This window comes from Nicotiana attenuata, unplaced genomic scaffold, assembly GCF_001879085.1.
Source record: "Nicotiana attenuata strain UT unplaced genomic scaffold, NIATTr2, whole genome shotgun sequence".
Lineage (NCBI taxonomy): Eukaryota > Viridiplantae > Streptophyta > Magnoliopsida > Solanales > Solanaceae > Nicotiana > Nicotiana attenuata.
This window is the reverse complement of record NW_017672771.1, coordinates 91,788-111,831: the sequence shown is the minus strand read 5'-3', so window position 1 is coordinate 111,831 and position 20,044 is coordinate 91,788. Positions and strand designations below refer to the sequence as shown.

Below are 20,044 nucleotides of genomic sequence, written 5' to 3'. Positions count from 1 at the left end.
CGGGACGTGCCGTTTAGCGAATTTTCATGGCCTCCCGCAAAGTTAATAACACGTTAGTCACTTTAGGCGCGCTTTTTAATAACTTTACATTCCTAAATTCCGGTGTGCATTTCATGCGATCCAAATCCAAATCCCAAAACGTTGAATAAAATGTGTCGAGGATCCGGGTGCATTTCATATGATGTGATCCAAAAACATGTTTTAAACGACGTTCACTTTCTTAAAATTTTTTAATTAAAAGCGGTGAATAATTCTAAAATTGCACCATAGGATGACATGTATTAAAATCAGATTTTAGCCAATTATAATAGTTTAAGCGACCGTGCTAGAACCACGGGATCCGGGGGTGCCTAACACCTTCTTCCGGGTCAACAGAATTCCTTATTCAGAATTTCTGGTTCGCAAACTCCATTCGGGAAGTCGAATTTTCCTCGATTTGGGATTCAAGATAAACCGGTGACTTGGGACACCAAAAGCCAAACCTATCCCAAGTGGCGACTCTAAAAATCAAATAAATAATCCCATTTCGAATAATGTCACTTTAAATGGAAAAACTCCCTTATACACTATCCTTCGGGGTAGGCGTGTAAAAAAGGAGGCGTGACAACTTAAATCCAATGTTTATAATCCATACAAGCTCCAACGAAGTCTGGTCAACGTCCATTTCCGACAGCAACCAAAAGTGCAAGGCATACAGCGCATATTACTTTTATCACATCGAACATTTTTATAAGAACAAGAGCAGTTTGTCAGAGCATGCACATTGTATTGTAGAAAACCAATCTCCTTACCTCTTAATTTCATCTATCTCCTTACAACTGTTCCGTGTACAAGGAAATCATCTCAGAATCTCCTCTATTGTACAAGCAAAAATGTTCTCTGTACATGAGTATATGATACAGCAGTAAGTCTACCTACACCTTTAACGTGCAAAAGCTCACATTCTCTATCGTTGCAACTTGGAAAAAAAATACATATTGTACAAACACTGGCAGACTTGACGTTTTCAAGTCAAATCGTCCACTTGATGCTCATGTCTTTTTAAACGAGAAAGGACGATCAATCCAATTGTAAAGGTCAGAATGATGACCAAAATCTTCAGGCCGCTATGCAGAAAGAAGAACTCAAAGCTGGAGGGAAGACGCACACCAAATGTGGACTAGGAGGATTGCAACAAATATTTGCCTTGTCAACATTTGGCAAGCCCAACTGAGGAGGACGAACATATCCAGCAACCAGTGGCAAGCATAATACTGAAATAGTTATTCTCGATCCTGTCGGAGTATAAAACAAGCATGAGTACAGCAGAGTACATATAAATGTACAGAAGCACTTGAAATACAAGTTGAAAGTCAAAAACCATAAGAAACAAATTAACATCTTGAAGAAACCTTGTTTTGTGGACAGACAGACATGTCCCCTTTTCCTCCCAGCAATCATCCAGTGATCTGAATTTGCGTGGACCTCGTATAGGACATCATCCTTGCATGAGCATATAAAAAAACATGCACTTGTCATCTAGAGGAAGCTTCTTCAATGTGTCCATTATGATATTTACAGAATTACGAGTTAATTTTTACAAGATGCAAGAAATTTACAAGACTAACTAGATTAAAAAGATATACATGTGCATCAGCAGCCAGGGCTCCATTTTGAATTTTACATCACTTTCTTTTATTTCAAAAATTTGGTAGAAAAGAATAAGCTTTCTCGTAAATTCAAAGTAGATGTCAGGAAAACACAACAGAGTTATCCAGTAAATCACCCAAATGATTGATTACCAGGAGAAAGGAAAAATTACAACAGTAAAACAGCTTAACATTACTGAAAGGTTGAGCAATTTGTATGGACAGGCAGGATTAACATTGAAATTGCCAATCTCCCCAAAGAGGATAGCAGACTATCAGGTGAAATACTTACATTGTTTTCAGAAGCTGCACATTTCTCCAGACTCTTTAACCTTTCAACTCTCCATCTCATGCTAACAAGCTGTCCAACCTGAAGACCAGTTGAAGAAAGAGGCAGAAAACCGACTGCAAAGCAAGGGTCAAGCACGGGTCTCTGTAAAAGAAGAGAGCTCTTGAAAATCAGACTCTGAGCCGATCCATCAGGTCCTATAGGTTCCTCAGCATTGAGGTCATGCGCGCCAGCAGCTCTATTTCCCAAAATACCAAATCTAATATTTAAAATGCTCTCAGGACACACGATCTCAGCTCCTTCTAAACAAACCAAAAAAAGACAAGGTGAAGAGTGAAAATTAAGATAATAAAAGATCATTAGATGCTTCTTAAAATGGTTCATATTTCAAAATATGGAAAAAAACTTGCAAGCACTTTCCTCCACACAATTCAAATTAATCCCTATCAACTGTCCATAAAGGAATAATCCCTAGTAGACTCCAGTAGATATTTTATCTTCTTTTCTGCTTTTGGTCTATAGCTAATCAGATCAGGGAAAAGTGCCGTCCAAGATTTCCCCAGTATTGCAGAAACTGTAGTGGATGATATGCCATGATTAGGTGCTTAGTGGATGATATGCCATAATTAGGTGCTTTAGTATCAGGCTCAGTACATAAAGGACAAACAATAATGACTCTGAATAAGTGAGAAAATAACAGGGCATGCCTTCTACTGGTGCAGTCCCCAGGCATATACTGAAGAGAATTCCAGCTCTAGAATTGGGAGAGATCACTAGGGGGAAGAAGCCAGAGATTGGCCTTTTATCACCATTTCCACTGTGAGCAAAGCCTTCTTGAAGATCAAGCCAAGAGTCGTAGATGGTCAATGTAGCTTGTACTTGTGATTGCAGTATCACCTAGACAAAAGCAGGAAAAAATAACAACCATGAGTAAGTTGGCATTCATGCAGGTCATGCAATTTCCTGAATCTGCAATGACGATTCCGTAAAACACAACTCCAGACAACAGAGACAAGCGCCTGCATTTCCAGGTAGTGTAACCCAAGGGAAAACTGACTATAAAACTGGAAATATTCCTCCTAACACAAAGGATGCAAACTCAGAGGGCTTCTTGCATCCTCTACATCTTTTCTTCTCTTGAAGCCCATTTATTTTTCTTCTCTATTTCTATTACATAATTCAGCCATCCAAAATAATTATAAAGAACCACCATTCGACAGAAAGAATGACTACTCTAGCCTGAAACTGAAACACTTCCCCCCCACCCCCCCAAAACTCCGCGAAACAAAGGAGACATAAAAGATTACCTGCAAAAGTAGTTTACCATCAGTGCTTTTGTCCGTAACTCGTGTACTTACAGAGAAGGGGTCAGTGAAGTGCACTGCAATTGTCCTGCAAAGAGATAGATTCCAGATTAGTTTCACTAACAAGAATACACATACGAAATGAAAAAGTGAAGCTAACCTTTCAAATATTTGGTTCCGCGACACCCCAAACTCAAGTTTCAAAGCTATTGTTCTTAATCCCTCCACTAGGTTCTGTCTCTGGGGAACAACTGCACCTGATAGGTAAAGCAGGTGTTTAGGCAGTGGAAAAAACAGATTTAAGGAGCCATGATTATGCTGTTTGAACCACCACTAGGTTATTAATCATCACCTGCAGGAGCGCCTTTAGGAAGTCCCTCACTGGTAGCACGTACAGGGATCCACAAAACAGAAGTTATGTTGCTTGCCCAATCAGGCAGCTCAATAATTCCATCGTGAAGAGACATTTGCTTTACTTCTGGAGCAGCTGGAAAACTGTCATCTTTAGAACCTTCAGAATGATCTGACTCATCTGGGTGCCCATTCATGTGACTCTCAATTTCAATCTTATGCGAATTTTCAATAGTCAACCCAGGACCAGTGTCTATGTGCAGAATTGCACCCTTAAGAGAGTAATTAATTGGCTTCACAATTATTCCAACCCACTGAGGTTCATTCATCAATAAAGCAGATGAAATAGCAGCAGTAAGATCGACCAGAGACCTCGGCTTGAACACCTTTCAAAAAAGTTCAAGAAATATTGAATGCCTTTCAGATGATCATTCTGTAAAATAGTAGATCATTTGCATACAAAAGAATCACTAAGAATATTTGAGGATAGAAGCGAAGGATGATTCTCTATCCTTTTGGAATACACATCACAGCCTTCGCAACTCACTTTTTTCTCTCCCATATATATGACAGATAAATTACCTTTAAGATTGGCCTTGTTGGCTTCTCATAACTCATAAAATCATCACTATCTGCAGGAGCACCCTTTGAAAAGCTGTGAGATCTAAAACTGAGTAGGCCGATTTTCCCTGTAAGAACCCCCAAAACATAAGAACCGGGTCTTTGCGGAGGTAAATTGACCATGATTATATTCCTTCCCGGCTTTAATATTGTAGCACCGGATCTTTTTATTGCCTGAGGATAAAAATTCAGACTTATTACACTAGAATACTCACTTTCTAAAAACTACTAGAGAAAAAGCAACAGTGAGTCAAACAGATTACCTTAACACCCTCATCGGTATTAGTTGTGGCTGTGAGAGTGAGACTAAGTGATTCAAGAGTAATGTCATCAGGAAATCCACTCCATACAGTGACAGAGAGGGTACCAGGATCGCCATCACAAAGCTGCAGTGGTGGTCCAGGATTGCCAGAAAATGTTATCAGTGAGGACACATCTAGAGGCACAGTGTGCTCCATCTCACTATGAGCAAGACGAACAACTTCAGACTGAAATGCTTGACGTTCCTTGCTGGAGAACAATCCTTTATCCAATGAGAGCAATCTCACACATGAAGATAGATAGCCAGCTTGATCACCGAGTTCCTTTTGGCACTCAGCTAAATTGGGAAGGACCTCAGCCAAAAGATTTTGCCATCCTTCACCAGAATAAAGAGCACAAACCTTTTCATACAATTTTGCAGCAAGATCATAATTTCCGTTCTTATGGAAGACAGCTGCAATTTCACCATCAAGTACAACTCCATGCCTCTTCCACCATGAACGATGATAATTGTTGGCAGCACCTTTTGACAGCTCCAGGTATTTTTCCTAAGATTAAAAATTATTAGAATTGCATTAAGGAATGAGGAAGATTAAAAAAGCATGATTCTACATAAAGACGCAAAAACAATTTGCTGCTGAATAACGAATGTCAAGGTCTCCAATTCACGCGCAATCAAAAAAGATTTATGCAGAACTCAAACTTGAAGCATCATGCCTGCTAACAAGTAGTATACATAACTCTATTTTAAAGTACCATTCCTATTCACAGGTACATATATAGTCCTTAGAGAAGATAGGTACCTCAAATTCCTGGACAGAAGACAATGATTTCCACAGTTCTGTGTCAGAAATTGTACTCCGCAAAGCATGCTCAGCAGCAACACAAATTTCTGAAAGCCTCAAAGGTCGGCCAATTGAGCTCTCAAAGTTTCCAGGCGAAGAGTTAGTTCTAGACATTGATATCAACTGTGTTTTTGCTGGTGAGGACATTGAACCTGAGCTGTCGGCAGATGACGACAAGGTTAGAGCTCAGCCTTCGAGGTTCAAAATAAAACATACTCCCTCCATTTCAAAAAGAAAACCTAGTTGACTGGGCACAGAGTTTAAGAAAGAATAGAAGACTTTTGAAACTTGTGGTCAAACAATCCATAGATATTTATGTGGAGATAGATCATCTCATTAAGGGTAAAATGGAAAGTCTGAAGGTACATTGTTTCCAAATTTAGAAAGGGGTCATTCTTTTTTAAACGGACTAAAAAGGAAATAAATTCATTCTTTTTAATGGAGTATGAAAACTTGAAGCCTCTGGGAGAAACTAACACCAATGTTCTAATTTAATTTTCAGTTTTTTACGATACAGCCTCAGGAAAACATCCTTAGTTAAAAGACCAAAAAAGAAATTCATGAAAATGATATAGGTCAGTCATCCCTTTTTATGTTCCCTGCTTTCTGTTAATGATGTTCTCACAAAATAATTCTTGGACTAATCAAACATACCTAAACTCTTATGTAAACCATAATCTTTGTCCATGCATCCATATAATTACACCCTGAAATCAGCTGAAATAGTCTACTTAAGTTTAATATCCTCCATTAGTACTTAGTGATTCCCTCAAAATAGCACGTGTGGGGTTGATAGCAGTGTTTATTCACCTTACTGATTGTTCAATATGTTGCTGTTTTTAAAAAGAGAGCAATTTTCAACTGCACAACGGTGATGAGTAAAAGCAGAAATGCATTAAGAGTCAAGAAGTCAAAGTGGTGCCATAAGCTTGTTGCTTCCTAAGCAAGCAATATAGCAAAAGTATCAAACTTCTAAAGTTTTCAAATCATGGGAACTGATAATCTCAAAACAGCCTATCACCCACCAACATTTACCTTGTTAAGTATACAAATGCACTTGAACAAAAAGTACAAATAAAGAATTCATCTTAATCAATCTCCATTACCCATCAATTGCATTTGGATGTCCATCAAACATTTCAAACACATTCCCCGCAGAAAGAGAAGCTCTTCTGCGATTTGCTTCCCGCAAAAGTACGGATGGTTCTAGAGGCAAAGGCTTCCTCTGAATACCAAAATGCTTAACCCGCTGACTTTCTTGAAACATCATCTGCAAAGAAATAGTGGCCAAGGGTATCAGAAGGCATCTCAACTGAAAACATAAATGCAAATGATCAAAAAGTGATATTTGACCCATTATTGCTGGCTAAGCAGACCTTTGAAAATTTGATATGCGCCAAGGAACAATATGATTAACAGGGGAATGCAGGTACCCAAGAGAAAACTCAAATATTCATGTCAGTTAGTCTATTATAAAAGTTTTCACCCTGCCAATGGCACCATGAACTTAGATCGAAGGTCAGAACATGAAAATTTTATCTCATCTACTTACAACTCAAGTAATATTAGCTATAAATTTTATCTCATCTACTTACAACTCAAGTATTTTTTTGATATGTGCTTGCAACTCAAGTATTATTAGCTATTTGTGTACAACAATGATTCGTCAAACCTCTAGCTTTTTTAGTTACGTATTTTTTAGTTCGTATATGTCAGTAGGTTGCCTATATGCAACATATTCATTCCTAAGCTTATATCTTTTACCCTACAGGATGAGTCCTTCTTTCAACGTCTGACAGTTGATGAGAAGGGAGGATTTTAACTTTACAAACCAGACACCTTTTTCTGCATATCATTATTATAAAATTTTCAGCTAGGCAATAGCTATAGAAGAAAACCAGTTCTCCTCATGCATTCTCCACACACCAAAAGAATGGTATGCTTTCAAATGGGCATGCCTTTTTGACTTCTATTCCATGATACCATGAGTAAAAACGCACCTTTTCTTTCACAAGAACCTCGGATGAAGCATCGGGTGGAAGAGACGGCCAAACTGCTGGCTTAGGCCAAGGCAGCATGCTAAGTGAAGCACTGCTCAAAAGAATGCAAATATACATAAACTATCATTAAAAAAGATGATAAGGTAAAGTATTATTAATGAAAAGTGTATCAAGAGGATACACAAGAGTACTAAACAGAGCAGACAGGACCTACAAAGAGCACCCTATTACATCTTTACCAACGGATCCAAAAATTCCAGATAATGACATAAGTTTTTCATTAAATTAATCAGCCTTTATTGTATGACTAGGATTATCCTCCTGTAGGATGGTTGCTTCAAAAAACTGCGCCAATACAAAAAAAGGTGTTGTCTAGAGCAAACAGCATGATTACCTGTTCACAGGACTTCTTTCAATATGTAATCCATAACCAATTAAATATGCCAGCCGCATGAACTGCCACAACCATTACAAGCTTTCAGTGGAAGGCAGATAGTAATCTGTTATATGTAAAGCTAAAGGAACAGCAACTGAATCAAGAATCAAAATTATTTGAAAATTTGAGCAAAATGGCAGCCCTACAAAGCTGCATACACGTGACGAGCATTTCAAAAATCATCAGACAATAATCTTGCATAGGATGGTCAGGATTAAGGTTAGTCTTCAGTAGATACATTTGACCACAAAAGATGATACCTCTTAGGCATAGCTTAGTTTACCTTAGTACGGCATAAAGAATAAAGGTCCCCCTGAACACGGTAAAACTCTTTCTCAATGTCAGCCGCCACTTGTCCATCTTTGTATTCAGAAGCAGTTGCAGTGATTAAAGCCAAGGAACCGGTTATAACCCATACCTCACGCATGCAGAAGGGCAATACACTCTGGAACAAAGAGAAGCGCATATGAAATATCAATTAATCAGCTACACCTCAATCCCAATATAGATGGAGCTATATGAATCATTTATATATGTTCCACGCTATTCAGACCCATTTCATTCTAACACTGGTAATTAAGTTGTCTTTTAACGCAAAAGGATCGAAATGAAAAATAAAAAGAGGATTTGAAGTTTTTCAAAAAAAAAGAGAATTTAATCCTCTCAGGTAATAGAAATGATGAAGCAGGTAGAAGAGAATGTCTCATTACCTCATGAAGGGCTAACGCCTTTGAGAAGCTAATAATAAATGAATGCCCCCTCGATGCTACTTCAAATGGTCGACTCAGCTTAAAGAGAAGCTGCAGGTATTAATGGAAAAATAAGTCTTGATTAAATATCATCAGACAGATGCTTAAGATAATACAGGCGCTAAGAAAAGTGATGTCAGCTCCTTCTATCTTCTTACTTCTTTTTTTCTTTAATCGTTTATTGGGTTACAGGGGGTTGAACTAATGAGCATGATACAATCTTTCATATTGCAGTATCTTTCTATCCCAATTAGTGTTTTGAACATATAAACGGCAGAACAGTAGCGAAAAGGTATTTCAATAGATGCAAAGAATAAGTAATAAATGTGACACGCGAAACCCAACCAAACAATTAAACTGGAGAAGAATTCATACCTTTAAATGCTAATCGCTTCCTAAAACTAACAAACACATTTCCTCAAAGTTGAGCACCGGTGACAATTATTTAGCACTAAATGCTCTTCATAAAGGTGCAGATGAAAAATGAGGAACATATTCAGAATTTATCCTTCCTCAGTAGATATCTGATAAGTTTTATATTTTTTCGAGCTACAACAATTTACTAGAGTATTATCACTTATCAGGATCATGGAATTATGCTAAACATGAAAGTAGAACGAGGCAGCTACTACAGTTGGAAACAACCCGTACTACAAAATGAGAAAGTATGGTTCACATAGAATTTCCATTATCTTTTTCAACCACAAAAAATATGAACGTCTTCAGCTATAGCAATAACATACACGTAGACTCAAGAAAACACTAATTTCTAGAAATTTGGGGGTAAAAACTGTTGTACTCATCCAGTTAAACCCATGAGGGATCCTCATCATTGTGAGAGTGCTCATACATGAGGGCATCATATGGCTAATACAATATTGTTGCTTCGCTGATCCATTGACAGCTTTATCATGTTGCGGGACCGTGGAGAAGTACAAGGAAGACTGAAGAAGTATCAAAAGATCTAGTAACAGATACGAATCCACCCAAAATTGAAGTCATAAAATTCCCTAGCAGGTTAATCAGCTGAACTTCCTCTTCTAATTTCTATAATCCTCTTTCAAAATGCACGTGATAGATTAGGAATGAGCAAATTGATTTCACTTGCTAGGGTTGCAAGTCTCGGAGCAACTATGTCAGTTCCAAAATTTTACATATTGGAGCATTACTAGAAATTGCACTGACTTCCTTTCATCTTTTGTTGGGGCAACATTTTTGGCATGTCACAACAGAGAGAAGGACGATGAAAGCAAGAGAACAATGCAGTATGTATCTTTCCTCCGACTGAATAATTAAAGAGATTTACCTTGTGCAGAAACTAGCCTATTTTAATCATAGGTCTTTCCATACTCACCTTTGATTGGCAGGCAAATAGATACTGCCTGAAGTCAAATTCCCTAAAAGAATCATCCTGAACAATCTGGTTAAGTGCTTTTTTTCCTGGGTTGAGCAATGCAGCCTGATCATCTTCGCTGTCCATTCCTCCAAAGTCCCTCTGTTTCCCAGTCATATTCACTATTCAATATGTGAGATGAAGATCGGGTCAGTTATCAGCTTTAGCAATCTTCATAACCAGAAACCATCAGACTATTAGAGCAAATCAAGTTAGCCTAAATACTACACTGCAAAGCATAACAGAAATCAGCAGACTATCACAGTGATTTCTCATTGTACAGAACTCAGGGATGAGAAAGAAAGGACACTGATGATCTTATGTCATCAAATTAAATTGATTTAGCATTTCTTCTTTCACGCCAACCTTCATTGTTACGAAGTACTAGTAAAAATCAGAATGCTCAGGAACTTAAAAAGTATCTTCTGTCAAAAGAACTACTGGATTGGAACCGATCGTAATAAAATAAGGATTGTCTGCAAGCATCTTTAGTTCTATAACTTATGAAGAGCACTGAGATTGTAGGACATAATGCAAATTCACATATACATGGTTTGACAAACTCCGTAGAGAAATTAGAGAACCTTTCAGGGTTAACAGAGATATTTGAGGATTTCTCAATTACGATATTTCTTAGGGAAGAAGAATCTCTTGATCGAGGCAATCTATTTCAGACTTTGATTGACAGACAGATACTATACGGACTATGCACATGGTGGAGATATGCTTCTCGGTTGATAAAGTTGTATTTTATTGAGAACTAAGGTCACCTACTAAAGAGTAGGAACAAAATTAGCAATTAAGACAAAAGCTCTTCAATTACACCAATCACTAGACAGTCCTGGGCTACAGAATAGAACAATGTCAACTAACGAACAAGCATCAAATGGAAGAAAGTAAAACTTGCCAGCAATCCTTGTAAACTGTGCCAAAAGGACCTCATTCTTCTAGATAACATTGAGATGTTTTAAAGCTACACATGGAAAGAAGTGGACTATGCTTTTTGACAAGGTAATGGATTTCAATAAAAAGGCATCAAGAAGATGCAAAATTTACAGAGCAAGGAAAAGAAAAAAGACAATGTTATCTCTATTACTAAAGGCCTAGTTAAAGTCAAGGAGCTAACAAAGTCCATAAGAGTTTCAGACTTTCGGGGGAACTGACAGTAGAAAGATATGTTTATGCGGCGCAAATATATTTTCACACGGCCCATCCTTTTGACTTGGACAAGTAATTGAAATTGTCAGTCAGAATTCCTCAATCTACTCAATTTTGAACAACAACAAAAATAACTAATAGAGGAAGAAAGTTAGTTGAAATAGAAATGCTCTTACCTGATTAAAAAAGAGAAATTGAAATAGAAATGCTGCTTCCTTTAAAATCCGATAGCACAATAAGAAAGGAGGTAGACTTGTAAAGATGGCTAAGTAAAGAGGTTAAAATCAAACGAGAAGGACGACTATTTTCAGCAGTGAATTTAAACAATTAGCATTGATCCATCTTGAAGATTAAGAGTCAACCATTAAGCACCTGTTTCCAAGTAGCAGAGTTCTAGTTCATCATATTCACGTAATGCATCTTCATGGAGATGAGCAATCTCAAACATAAAAGCCAGGCTTTCCTGTTAAATGAGAGAAAATTGTTACTGGAAATTCTAGAACATGGATCCTCCTGACACAAATCTAATGCTGAGCAAACAATGCAATAGTTTGAGGCAACTCCACATAAGCATAATATATTCACTTAGACTATCCAAAGCTAACCTACTAAACTTAGATTATCTAGACCTAACCTACTAACTGTTATAAAGCATAAAACTAACTCATTACTAACTGTTATAATCAGCAACAGAAGATATATCGCACTAAAATGCCTTCCCAAACAGGCCATCTTTGAAATCATGTATAGATTGCTAAAAGATGAAACTTCTCTATATTTGTAAAACCAGGTACTAGCATATGACAATCCTACTAATGATGAAGAACTATTTTAACCATTTCGTTAAGGAGGGAAGGTATATTTTTCAACATTATTACCTTCAAAATGAAGAAGTTACAGAAGTTCCACACAGGCATGAAGCGCTGTTCACTGAGCTTCCGTATTTCCTCTTCATAAAACTGAACGCGTCTATCAAGTGTATTTCTGATGCATTCCATAATCTTAGCTTCCAAGTCATCCCAGAAATTTGTATCAGGTCCATGAAAATCTAGTTTGCAACATCTATACAACATATCCAAATAGGTTTGAGAGAGAATATATTTTGGTTGTTAAAATATTATTCAAAAAGAAACAAAATAATAGTTGGGTAAACTTCGGTCTACGTCTTTCTGATTTCACATAATTTTAATGTCATTTAACTCAATGCTTTAACTGGATGAGTATCATAGAGATCTGAAGAAAATACTAATTTAACTCAAGGCAGATAATATAGACCACATGCAGTGAAAGTTAGCAGTATGACAACTTGTCAAATGAAATGGTAGCTTAATGCCAAAATACATGAGCGGAAGAATGATAACTATTCTAATTAGCCTTCTTATTAGTACCACAACGTAACCTTCCTTGGCGATGATATCCAGAAAGAAGATGCACTAATGGTTTCTATTGACAGGAAGAAGTAAGAACTAAGATGGAGATCAGGTGTACGATCCCTGTACCTCTTGCAAGTTGCTGTAATGGTCAATTTTGCTGATTTTTACTATTAATATAAAGCTTTACCGATAAAAAATTGCTCTAATGCTCAATAAAATATTCTTTAAAATTTCACATTCAGTCGATTTCTTCTGGAAAGAGAGAGAAGTGGTGACATTGAATAACAACCCAACAGACTATCCTTTGTAAAACAATTTGAGATGCATGAGTTCACTTATTAATTGCAAAATCAGTACTCATATAATTAGCAGCAGAGGCACCTTTCTCTCTTCTTGGAGCTAAAATCAACTTCAAGTTTTGCATATACTTTTTTCGCCATCTTGGTAGCCTGATCATTGTGAGATGGTGCTTTAGATACGAAGATGATGAACCACTCCCGTTCATCATTTTGAACTATTAACTTTAGGCGTGGCTTGAGAATAGTCTTAAACTCATCAAGATCCTAGCAAGGGAAAAAAGAAGCTGTCAATCTTTACTGTATACAAACAAGAAACTATCTTCACAACAAAAGAAGCAGAAGTAGAGTAAACGCCAGATGTTAAGTAAGCAGTTTAAGCTAGAAGAGGCTGTCAAAAAAATTAAACAACTTGACAGATTTAAAAAAAACTCAAAGGACCATCACAACTTAGAAACTCAAAGGTGAAAGAACTTCAGGGTTTTCCTCAACTGCCAATTTTATCCTTCAATAAGAGGGCAATGATTTTTTTATGCATAACTAGAACTTCTTGTCCAATTCAATTCCTTTTACGAAGGAGGAATGCTAATTTATAAGCAGTTTTAAATAAAAAATCATGCAGTCCGCCACTAGGGAAAACCAACTTCTAACGTGAAAATCCAAGAAAATGAGTTTGAGTGGGCCATTTCGCTGAATCAATCATGCATATAACCAGCTACCTGTCTCAATCTTATAAACTAGGCATATAACTTGCCCTATTCTAGTATTACCCACCTTCAAAAAATTCTCACTCGCTTTGCCCAACCACCATTTTTTCTCTAAACAGACACTACTTGGCATAAGATTCCTCCATATTCGTGTGTGATGCCAGAAACCGTGAAAGATGTCATGTTCAGCTGGAACCGTGGTAGAAAGAAGAGCAGATATAGGGCTTGAAATGTGGCTCCTTTGGCACTTAAGCGGGTTCTTTGGAGAGAAAAATAGGAGAGCTTTTGAAGAGATAGAAATGAATTTTATACAATTGAAAAGTAGTCTTTTATCTCTTATTTCTTTTTGGTGCACCCATGAAGTTCCTCTTCGAAAAGAAGATTGGGTTAATTCGTAGAGAATCATATTTTTATGTAGGACTCCACTTTTTTTGGTGTACCTCTTGTATGTGGGTTTTACGCCCAAAATTTGTCAAAAAAATTTATTACCTTATACAAAAAAAGGATTTCTCCATTTCAGCCACCAATCATTATGAGCTTAGTGCCTTAGTCCTATCCAAACAGGAAAATAAGCTAATAACGCTAGCTCCACTTACCTTCTCTTTTATATATTAACCACAATATTCCTCCACTCAACCACCAGCACTATATTAGCATAGTCCTCCCAAGACAGGAGCTGAATTTAAAAGCTAACAAGTCTAAATCTGTTCTCCCCCTACCTCTTCCTTCTCTGTAACCCTGTACCACCACTAACTTCTTGCGACATGCACGTTTATGTGAATGGTCCATATACTTGAGCTACCTCAACACGGCCAGGTCATGGCCCTCTAATCCAGGGGCGGATGTATGTGGAGGGGGTGGGGTACATGCACCCATGCTCCCCTCCCTAGGCTATGTATAAACAGTACTAATTTTTCAGATTATGTACCTAAATATATTTGTGGCCACCCATGCTCAAGTGACTACTCTAGTGACTAAGTGCCCCTTTTGTCCCTCAAGTTAGAGAGTTCGGTCTCTATAGTTCTTTTTAATCAATTCTTTCTATAACTTATAAATAAACAAATTCCTAATTCCCCATGCCCTTTTTAATTAACATAATGGTGCACCCTGTTATTAAAATTCTAGATACGCCTCTGCTCTAATCATCGAAAGTTTTGAAGAGTAAACCATCAGCTTATGACATTGTGACAAATAAGGAAAAACATGCTCCATAAATTACTTAGAGCTAGAACATAAAGATGAAGAAAGAAAATTTTATTTCGTTACAGTGCCTTATTTAATGGTTCATTCCCGCTATAATATCACTACCTCCTTCAAACGCTTTTACAAACTCATTCAAAGCCTTTATGTCTATTGAATAATGAACAAAGATAGAATAGTCAAATTTAAGAAGTTAAATATGCTTCCTACCTCACAAGAGACAAGAACCACAGTGGCGTACGGCTCTCGGAACCAAAATAAGGATTGCTCTTGAGGAAATCGGCTACGAAGTCTTGAGTCTGTTGTCAATATGTATTCAGCTGGCAGTTCATCCACAAGCACAGGATTACGGGTCTTGTTATTCAGAAAAGCTTTCTTGAATGGCAAATGGTCTTCAAACCCCTTCTTTACAAGGGGCCATAAATCACTGACATCTTCAACTGCAGAGTAATTTATTGGAAAATGGAGTTGAGCTACTGGCCCGTACAAGATAATGTACAAAAGTAAAAAGTTACAAGAAGAACTAATCATTCTACAGCTCTCAGTTTATGTGTTTTTATGTCTGATGACGGCACTGTGCAGCTCATAAAGCTCCAGATTAAGGTTTTTAAACTAGAAGTATTAGTAGAGCCAGAAATGGGAACAGGAAACTAGTAGTAGTATGTCTTCCCTTCAAAAGAAAAGGAGGGAGGTTACTTGTTCAAGTACATTTACTAAATTTGGAGAGAGTACATAGGAGTAGCACATTTAAAGATTACGCTCCAGGCAGCACGCCCACACATGAGCCTGAAGCATAGAAGCCAAGAAAATGCACCAACTACAAAAGCTTCCCCCTAGTAAACAAGCATGTTTTACCTTTCCAATATTCAAGGTGAGCATAACTTCAGTAATGCGGCAAATATACTGGACACACAACAGACTTACGAGCCACAGTTGTACCACGTAATTCAAACGTATATCGAAGTAAAATAATGTATATACCAACCAACTACTACTGAATCACAAACTTTTGGTTCTGCTATATAATTTCTCTAAATCCACTTGGCCATTTTCCTTTCAATACTAAATAATTTGTGTTTAAAGTAAACTGGGAGTTCTTTAAAACTACAGTCACAAAATTTCATTCATCTCTATATAACATACAAGTCACCTGACAAATACTGGACGTAATAATAAGTGCAACAACAACAACAACAACTGAGCCTTAATCCAACTAGTCAATATCACCTATATCCCTCCTTTTTTCTTTTTTTTCTTTTTTGAGAAGGTATAACCTATATGCATCCTTTGCATCCATTATGTTCTGCTATTAGCTAACTTCATATTGATTCCGACAGATTATAATGAAATCGTTACTTTTTAAGAAAAAATAGCATAGTTTTAATCAAGTTCTGCATTTTCGTCTAAAATTGCCTCTCTATATCTGAAGTAGTCCTCGTAACATTTCTAAGTGATCTAAACTAGGAAACATTGATCCATCACGTTGCTAATATAGTTGAAGCGGCAGTGGCCGGCGTTAACGCTAGACATTGGAACTATAACTCAAATTAAACTACTAACAACTAAATACATGAAAAAAGTAATTGAGAAGAGCGCAAATGAAGCTAGGGTTTGTATAAAATGAGTAGAGAAATTGAAGTAAGAGGTGAGATTTGTTACCGGCAATGACGACGTGATCGCAAGTATTTTTAATACTTTGAAACTGAGCTAAGAAGTTCGCCATTACCGATCTGCACAAACCATATGTGTGTTGTACTAGGATCGGCAATTTTCCAGAGACGAACTAAGATGCGGACGAAGATCCTTTTTACGATTCGCGTCTGATATATGCTTTTAACTACTCTTTATTTAGTGATTGATTCAGACGGACTTTGGGAGGGTGTGCCGCAGAAGTTTTTTTACATGCTCACTCAACACTGAATTCCGCTACTCAGTAGATTTGCTCCTTCTTCCCCTTTTGGGGATTTTACCACTCTGTTTTACCCTCTTTGGTTAATTTGGCCGTTATTTTTGTTTTTCCTTTCCTTTTTATTTTTTTTTAGATTTAGAGAATTACAGTTCACATACATTGGTAAAAATTTTATGTGACGCCCAATTTTGCACCATCCATCGAATTTGTACTCAATTTTTTAAACAAGTTTAAATAATACCCAATTTTTGGATAACTTCAAATATATACCCTTTTTCTTCTTCTTAGTTGCAAAATGGGTTTGTTGAATTTGCTGTTATTTTGACAGTTTGATGATTGAGATTTGTTCTTCTCTCTCCCCCTCGTTCCCCAGCCCTGTGTAGGGGGTGCGTATTTTCATTCCGGCGCACAGTGAACAAGGCAACCCGAACTCCGGCGAGACTTAGTCTAACCAATGGCGCGTGTGCATCACCAAAATCAGGTTTTCGGCCAAATTTGCAGCATTGGTGGTCGCCCCCTCGAACCAGACCCATCTCACCAAATTCCAAGCCACTTCAGACGTGATCCAGCGACTCCGGTCAGATCTCCTACGACCTCCACCAGCTCCACCGGCTCCGGCGACTGTACCAGGTTCTGCGTTCTTGTTTAGTCACATTCTATTTTTGATATACTATGTTAAAACACGTTTCTTTGTTCTTAGTGTATTCTTTATTACTATTGTACTCTAATTATGGTTAAATTATTTCGAACATGTATTTGCTTGTGGGCCTTTTAGCATTGTTTAGGGTATTTAGTTTTGCATACCTTGTTGCTACTATCATTCCTAGTACATTGTTTTTCCCTACTTTTGTGCCTTTCAGTTTCGGACTGTATTCTTGGTATTTTAGTTCGTCGTTGCTTCGGTGGCAGTCCCTGCTTAGTGTGTCTTAGATTATAGTGGTTATACTGAACGATGGTAGGGTAAGGTCATGTACTTGGGAGAATCCTCAAGGGGTGGGGGCAAGGGGGTAAGGGTTGTAAGGATGCCTCCAGGCTGAGCGTTGGGTCTTGGAACATAGGAACTTTGACGGGGAAGTCTATAGAGTAGTGAAAATTCTCCATAAGATGATAATCAATATAGCTTGTCTCCAGGAGACTAGATGGTGGGAGATAAGGCACGGGATATAAACATGTTTAAACTATGGTACTCTGGACACATGGGGTTAAGAACGGGGTAGGTATTATGGTTGATAGGTATTTTGGTTGGAGGTTAGTTAAAAAAGTGAATGACATGCTGATGATCATTAAGCTAGTTGTTAGGAGTTTTTACTTTAAATGTGATTAGTGTGTACCCACCCCAAGTGGTCTTGAACGAGAAGGTCAAAAGGCGCTTCTAGGAGGATTTGGATGATGTTGTGCATGTTATTCTGCACATTAAGAAGCTTTTCATATGGCCACATTAGGGAAACGTCGGGGGGTTACAACGACGTGCATGACGGCTACAATTTTGTAGTTATAAAACGGAAGAGGAACTTCATTACTGGATTTTGCTAAGGCGTTTGATTTGGTGATATATCTAACTCAAGTTTCCCGAAGAAGAAGGAGCACTTGATCACTTTTCAAAATATTATCTACTCTTCAGAAAGTCTGATAAAGGTCTGTGCGTGGACTGCAAGGTCATCCCAAATGAGAACCTCACGTCCCAACATAGGCTTACGGTCATGGATTTAGAGATCAAGAGGAAGCGAAGATAGAGGGTTGTGTATGGTCTACCTAGGATTAAGTGGGGAGCTTTGATTCAAAGGGAGGTGTCGTGGTGCATATTATTTGCAGATGATATTGTACTGATTAACGAGACGCGAGGTGGTGATAACGAAAGGTTAGAGGTTTGGAGGCAAACCCTGGAGTCTAAAGGTTTCAAATTGAGCAAGACCAAAATGGAGTACTTGGAGTGCAAGTTCAGTGGTGCAGCTCAGGTAGTGGACGAAGACTTGAGGCTTGATTCATAAGTCATCCCTAGAAGAGATAGTTTTAAGTACCTTGGTTCAGTTATACAAGAAAATGTGGAGATCGACGAGGATGTCACACATTGTATTGGAACGGGATGGATGAAATAGAGGCTCGTTTCTGGTGTTCTATGTGATAATAATGTACCACCAAGACTTAAAGGTAAGTTTTTTGGTCAGACTAACTATGTTGTATGAGGTGAAGTGTTGTCCAGTCAAGAACTCCAATATCCAGAAGATGAATGTGACTAAAATGAGAATGTTAAGATGGATGTGCGGTCATACCAGGTTAAGTAGAATTATAAATGAAGTTATCCGGGACAAGGTGGGCGTGGCCCCCGTGGAGGACAAAATGTGGGAGGCGAGACTTAGATGGTTCGGGAATTTGAAGAGGAGAGGCACAGATATACCGGTGAGGAGGCATGAGAGGTTGGCCTTGGAGGGCCAATAGAGAGGTAGAGGCCGGCCGAAGAAGTATTGAGGAGAGATGATTAGGCAAGATATGGAGTTGCTCCATCTTACTGAGGACATGATCATAGATAAGAAGGTGTGGGGGCTGAGAATAAAGGCAAAAGGCTAGGTAGTTGAGCGTTGTTCTTGTTTGTTACAGTAGCTTTAGCACATCATTTAGCGTTTTTCGTGTATTTTCGTATTCCTAGACTTCTATTATTACTTGTTTTTGCCTTCACTTTGGTTTTTTTATTGCATTACCTAGTGTTAGTTTTGTATTTTCGCTTCGATTTTTCGATTGGTTTGCTTGCTATTGCCCCTTCCCTTTATCTTTCATGAGCCGAGGGTCTACCGGAAACAGCATCTCTGCCTTCTTAAAGGTAAGAGTAGGTTTGCGTACACATTACCCTTTCGAACCCCACTTATTGGACTATACTGGCATGTTGTTGTTGTTGTTATATTTCAAAATTTGAGCTCATTTGGAGTAGATTTGGGCATTGAATCGTGTATTGGATTGTTGAAATTCGAAGAACAAGTTTATATTTCAGAACTTAAGATTTGAAATCTGAAGTTGCATTCAATAGATTGAACTACTTAAGATTCGAATTTTTGAAGTTGTATTTTTAAGATAGAAGAACATTAGATTTGATTTCTGAAGCTGCATTGAAGAGATTGAACTACTTCATATTCGGATTTCTAAAGTTGCATTTGAAAGATAGAAGAACTTCATATTTGATGTATGAAGTTGCACTGAAGAGATTGGACTACTTCAGATCCGAGCAGGTACTCTTTGCAAAATTTGGTGCTATGCAGGTATAACTTCAATGGTGACCCCAAAAGTGGGTATATATGAAAATATCCCTATATACAACTTTGCAAAGTTATAGCCCAAAAATAATAGGTCAAGATTCAACATCCAACTCTAAATAGGTTCTCGATATCATTATTCAAAAAAAATAAAAAAAAATAAAAAATCTCAAGTTTCTAATCCAATCTCTAAAATAGCAAATGTGACACAAATACTAGTGCAACAAACCATATTCACTTGGGTGGTAAAAATTAGACTTTTAAGGTAATCCGCCATTGTTG

The 20,044-nt window shown here is 37.7% G+C and overlaps 1 protein-coding gene across 2 annotated transcripts; it reads right to left on the bottom strand.

Annotated features, from left to right (window-relative positions):
• Nucleotides 1-745: 745 nt before the first annotated feature.
• Nucleotides 746-16,554, bottom strand: LOC109214448 (trafficking protein particle complex II-specific subunit 130 homolog). Of its 2 annotated transcripts, XM_019378363.1 has the most exons (21): nucleotides 16,271-16,553; nucleotides 14,822-15,051; nucleotides 12,790-12,971; nucleotides 11,914-12,097; nucleotides 11,408-11,498; nucleotides 9,839-9,999; nucleotides 8,446-8,535; nucleotides 8,019-8,180; nucleotides 7,694-7,755; nucleotides 7,300-7,390; nucleotides 6,406-6,569; nucleotides 5,258-5,456; nucleotides 4,457-5,002; nucleotides 4,155-4,367; nucleotides 3,574-3,958; nucleotides 3,382-3,478; nucleotides 3,225-3,309; nucleotides 2,625-2,814; nucleotides 1,921-2,219; nucleotides 1,392-1,482; nucleotides 746-1,274 (listed from the first exon to the last, which is right to left on the bottom strand). In XM_019378363.1, the coding sequence occupies exons 1-21, from the start codon at nucleotides 16,332-16,334 to the stop codon at nucleotides 1,099-1,101; spliced, it is 3,762 nt and encodes a 1,253-aa protein (XP_019233908.1). In that variant the 5' UTR covers nucleotides 16,335-16,553; the 3' UTR covers nucleotides 746-1,098. The 2 variants fall into 2 exon arrangements, with proteins under 2 accessions (XP_019233908.1, XP_019233909.1); XM_019378364.1 differs by lacking the exons at nucleotides 746-1,274; nucleotides 1,392-1,482; nucleotides 1,921-2,219 and adding an exon at nucleotides 2,227-2,491 and having other exon boundaries at nucleotides 16,271-16,554.
• Between the last annotated feature and the right edge of the window lie 3,490 nt (nucleotides 16,555-20,044).

Excerpts from the sequence above, each read along its gene's own strand:
- LOC109214448 (XM_019378363.1), bottom strand. The coding sequence starts at position 16,334 with ATGGCGAACTTCTTAGCTCAGTTTCAAAGTATTAAAAATACTTGCGAT. Across the intron at positions 8,181-8,445 it reads AGGCGTTAGCCCTTCATGAG|AGTGTATTGCCCTTCTGCAT; the intron begins GTAATGAGACAT and ends TCTTTGTTCCAG. Across the intron at positions 3,479-3,573 it reads TCCTAAAGGCGCTCCTGCAG|GTGCAGTTGTTCCCCAGAGA; the intron begins GTGATGATTAAT and ends TTTACCTATCAG.